Source organism: Cicer arietinum, chromosome 4 (assembly GCF_000331145.2).
Source record: "Cicer arietinum cultivar CDC Frontier isolate Library 1 chromosome 4, Cicar.CDCFrontier_v2.0, whole genome shotgun sequence".
In the NCBI taxonomy this organism is placed as follows: domain Eukaryota; kingdom Viridiplantae; phylum Streptophyta; class Magnoliopsida; order Fabales; family Fabaceae; genus Cicer; species Cicer arietinum.
The window spans coordinates 12531114-12535910 of record NC_021163.2 but is presented as its reverse complement, the minus strand read 5'-3'; the positions used below and the strand labels follow the sequence as shown (position 1 = coordinate 12535910).

General features: G+C 36.0%; 1 protein-coding gene across 1 annotated transcript; it reads left to right on the top strand.

Annotated features, from left to right (window-relative positions):
* On the top strand, positions 1-4382 carry LOC101505769 (E3 ubiquitin-protein ligase XBAT33). Its single transcript, XM_004496535.4, has 10 exons — positions 1-316; positions 412-471; positions 827-898; positions 996-1180; positions 1345-1505; positions 1583-1641; positions 1735-1781; positions 1871-2014; positions 3134-3225; positions 3365-4382. The coding sequence occupies exons 1-10, from the start codon at positions 140-142 to the stop codon at positions 3898-3900; spliced, it is 1533 nt and encodes a 510-aa protein (XP_004496592.1). The 5' UTR covers positions 1-139; the 3' UTR covers positions 3901-4382.
* Positions 4383-4797: the final 415 nt, after the last annotated feature.

Below are 4797 nucleotides of genomic sequence, written 5' to 3'. Positions count from 1 at the left end.
AAATAGGTTAGTTATAAGTTGTACCCACCACCATACACGTCACCACCACCTTCATAACATTGCGTGGTGTGAACATATATTTTGTTTGTTTCATTAGTTACGCGACGTTGACCTTTCAACTTTCTTTCTGTCTTAGAAAATGGGTAATTCTTTTGGATGTTCCGCCTCCGGCGAGAGGCTTGTATCGGCGGCGAGAGACGGCGACCTTGTGGAGGCAAAGATGCTTTTGAGCTGTAACCCTTGTCTTGCTAAGTACTCCACTTTTGGTGGTCTCAATTCCCCTCTTCATTTTGCAGCTGCAAAGGGTCATAACGAGGTTTTCACTATTCACATCTATAATATAATTTCACTTTTTTTTTTTCTTTCAAAGTTTGTTTATTTATTTGTTTTTCTATGATGGGTTTGACTTAGATTGTGACATTGTTGCTTGAGAATGGAGCTGATGTTAATTCAAGAAATTATTCTGGTCAGGTATTATCACTCTCTATGTCCCTCTTGATTTGAAACAAGAATTTCATGATATAATTATTTTAATGGATGAGATGGTTATATTTAGTGGTCAATTTTAATTTTTTTTGAAATTGGACTGTACATTTTCCATTTTTGGTATGATTTATTCCGTGAGGCAAATTACTGTCTTATGATAAGCAATTAGATTAATGGATCTGGCATCAATTCAATTGATGTCACCATCATAACATGAAGCTGTATGAGATTTTTTTTATATATATATATATATATCCACCGCTTTTTTACTTTTGATACATGTGTTTGCGTTACTGATTCAAAAATATGGTTACTTTAATCCTTAATTTGAATTTTGAAGACGGCCTTGATGCAAGCTTGTAGATATGGCCATTGGGAAGTTGTACAGACACTTCTACTCTTCAGATGCAATGTGAGTGCTGTTAATTTTGGTGCTTTTTCTTTTCTCTTTTTTTCATGAATAAAAGTTGATTTTAAAAATCACTAAACTGTTGTATATTCAATAACAGGTTATAAGAGCAGATTATCTCAGTGGGAGGACAGGTCTTCACTTTGCAGCCATGAATGGGAATGTAAGATGTATTAGACTTGTTGTGGCTGACTTTGTTCCAAGTGCTCCTTATGAAGCTATACGTGCTCGCTTAGACGCTGACATGGGTGGTGGATCAAATGTGAAAGGCAAACATGAACTAAGGTACCCCTTTCCTTTTCATTATGTATTTCTCAACAAAATATCGTTGCAGTGAATTTCTTGTATTATAAGGTCCCCAAGGCGTAACTGGTTGAGCTGAGACTTCACTAGACTTTTTATTCGTTTATGTTTTATTCTAGCAATTTATTTACTTTATTCCAGTGCAGTGCCCTGTCCAAGTTTGTAAATAAGACAGCTGATTGTGGTATCACTGCCCTTCATATGGCTTCATTAAATGGATACTTTGATTGTGTGCAATTGCTACTTGATCTTAATGCAAATTTGTCTGCTGTGACATTTCATTATGGAACATCAATGGATTTAATAGGTATGTCTTTTGTTTTATATGATAAAATACCTCAGGTTGTTTTTCCCTTTCAACTTAACTAACTTAATTTCATGTAGGGGCTGGAAGCACTCCTTTACATTATGCTGCTTGTGGGGGCAATTTAAAATGCTGTCAGGTAAGAATTGTTTCATATTTGATGCATGATATATCTTCTGTCTCTTTCCTTTGAATTGCTTCAGATTTGATGCATAATGTTTTTCTTTTTCAGATCCTCCTTGCAAGAGGTGCAAGTCGGATGGCTTTGAATTGCAACGGGTAATTATTTACAAATGTATTTGAGTTTAAAATTTCACATGCTTTATTACATAATCAACACTAATTTGATCTTTGTCTTCCTCCCTTAGGTGGCTTCCTCTTGATATTGCTAGAATGTGGGGGCGTCATTGGCTTGAACCGTTGCTTGCACCAAGTTCTGATGCCATAACACCTGCATTTCCTCATTCAAATTACTTGTCCTTGCCTCTCATGAGTGTTCTCAACATAGCCAGGTATTTTGCAATCCAATAAGACCCTGCTTGGATAAACAATTTAATTATAATAAAAGCTTATAGTATACGAGTTTATTATTTAAGTGTTTATGTGTAAGTTATCTGTTTTCGTATAAGCTACAAGTTGTTTTCATAAGGTATCTTAGAAAGCTTATGAAAATAAACTGAAAGTAGCCTATGAACATGTCGTAAGTTGTTTCCATAAACTCCCCCAAACAGTCTCACAAGTCACCAGTGCTTACGACAATAGATAAAATCCAATAAACTAACCCATACAGGCCCTATGTCTATTTCTGCATGGCTGCCCCTTTTTTCGGTGTGAAAAATCTATTTAGATAATTAAATAACAAACACGTAGAGAAACAGTAATGGAGATAGCTTTTGGTTTGACATGGATTTTCACCATGGAAACAAGAGTTTCCAAACATATAATTAGACTTTGGTGCATAGAAAATGGAACACTATGTCTTCTGAATTTCCATGAGTCTTTTACCCGATGAACCGCCATCTATTTTAGTTCTTTGATTGTTAGTCGACTAATATCAATGATCAACTCTTGGCGGAAATGCTTTAGAAGCTTTAGATTCTAGATTTATCCTTTTAAATGTTAAACAAGTGAAGACTTGTGTATTTGTTATGTAGTGAAAGGATTTAGATTTCATAAATTGCTGAAAAAACTGCTAAATAATGTTAAATGATAGACGACTTTGAGTTAAATAAGCTGAGACAAGTAAAATAATAGTTGATTCAGTTAATGCTGAATGGTAAGTCGTGGCGGATATGTGTAGCTGTGAGAAATTGAGGATTGAATTGGAACTGTGTTGCCATTGTTTATTCTTTATTTTTTTTGGTTGGTTGTGAAATTGAGCATTGAAATTTGAAATGACATTACACAATATATTCAGGGTGAATTACTCTGTCCTATCCTGCATTTAATACACAGACCTCTCCTCTTTCATGGAAACCTACACAGCTCCCTTCTATTTACAAAATCTGCTACAACTAAATCGAAATTTCTGTCAACCTAGCCTAAGAATACTTTGTAGTCAATTGTTGAGAAAAAGTGAAGAACGTACATAAGTTTAAAATGGGACTAAGATTGATTTGAATTAACTGCAGAGAGTTTGGATTGCAATCATCTACAACATCCTCTGATGAGATTGACTTTTGTGCTGTATGCCTGGAGAGACCATGTTCAGTGGCAGCAGAAGGTACTGAATTTTTCTCAAGCTTTTGAATATCTGTTTGTTTGCTTGCCTTCTTCTGCATGCGAATAATTAACGAACCACGGCCGTTAAAAATATGGATGCATAACCTAAAAGAAGTGATCTCATTAGATTTTACATGCAGGATGTGGACATGAACTTTGTGTGAGATGTGCACTCTATCTTTGCTCCACAAACAATGTTTCTTCCGAAACGCATGGCCCGCCCGGCTCTATTGCCTGCCCCCTTTGTCGACATGGAATTGTCTCATTCGTCAAGTTGCCAGGTTCCCAAGCAAAAGAAAGTAAACTACATGTGTCTCTTGGCCTCTGCACCCCATGCATGCTACATCCACGTGACGTAGATCAGCCGTCACTTTCTCACACTCCGGAGATCCCAAGAAACTGCGATGATGCTGTTCCTTCAGAGTTACTATGCCCCGTCACATGTAGTCCATTTCCATCTATGGCAATACCTCTATGCACCTGCAGTGAAGGTTCATGTCCATCATTTGAACCCCGAGGCATAGAAACACGAGACGGGTCGCCTCATCACTCACAAGCATCGACGATCGATCAGGATAAAATTGAAGGTCTAGATAAAACAACTTGCTCGAACATGTTTTGGGGTAGAAGAAGTTGCAGCAGGGAGCACCAATGCAATTCAGAAATAAATGCTTGAAACCATTTTGTGCGTGTGAATATTAGGTACATTTTCAATCGACAGAGCTGTCCACGGCTTCTCTTGCTAACCGGTCTCAAATGATGGAACTCGGTGGATATATCAGAAAGACGAAAAGCTGCTATGCAGATACAGTTCTTTGGTATTTCAGCTACTCAAACCACATTCTGCATGCTCTCTTATGAGTTATGATATGTAAGTGAGCTTGTGTAAAATTAGTTTCAGGAGATTGTGATTGTGATTTATTGTTTTGGATTTCGTTTTATCAAAGAAAGGTGTTTTTTAAGACTAGAAAATTTAGCTTATGTATCAGATTAGGAGCATCTGGATATTATGCGTGCCACTAATTTTATAGATTCACAAAGCACAAATCTAGGGACTGGAATGACTTGCTGATGAAATTATATTTATACCTTCTTTTTTTGACTATAAGGTTTATGTCATCAACATTTACGCCTCTGAAATACTAGTTTAAATTTGTATGATGCAAGGTTGTTACTTTGTTTAACATTGTAGGCCAAGCTTTTATTGCTGCCAGATTTATTTCTTCGAAGGACACTTTTGTGATAGTGCTATTGTATAGTATAGTATAAATTCGTGCTTTTAGGCTTTACTTTACCTAGTTGCTCACTTTCTTGAAAATTGGTAAGGTCGGTAACCTAACAATCATAGGTTTGAACAAAAAATAAACTAAATTAAGTAACATACCCCTCAAAATATAACTCAATATACCTAATTTTCGTAGAAAACCTGGTATTGAAACTACTTATACAAAATTTTAGACAACCTTTTTCGTACAAAAAGGTACATAAGATACATAAAAAAACTGTTGGAATTCTTCACTAGATCTGTTGTCATCACTCACCATAATATATTTTCTGTCATCACTGAATCGTA

Bases quoted from the DNA above. Each gene is read 5' to 3' on its own strand.
- LOC101505769 (XM_004496535.4), top strand. From the start codon at position 140: ATGGGTAATTCTTTTGGATGTTCCGCCTCCGGCGAGAGGCTTGTATCG. The intron at 472-826 runs GTATTATCACTC...TGAATTTTGAAG, and splicing joins CAAGAAATTATTCTGGTCAG to ACGGCCTTGATGCAAGCTTG. The intron at 1,506-1,582 runs GTATGTCTTTTG...AATTTCATGTAG, and splicing joins AACATCAATGGATTTAATAG to GGGCTGGAAGCACTCCTTTA.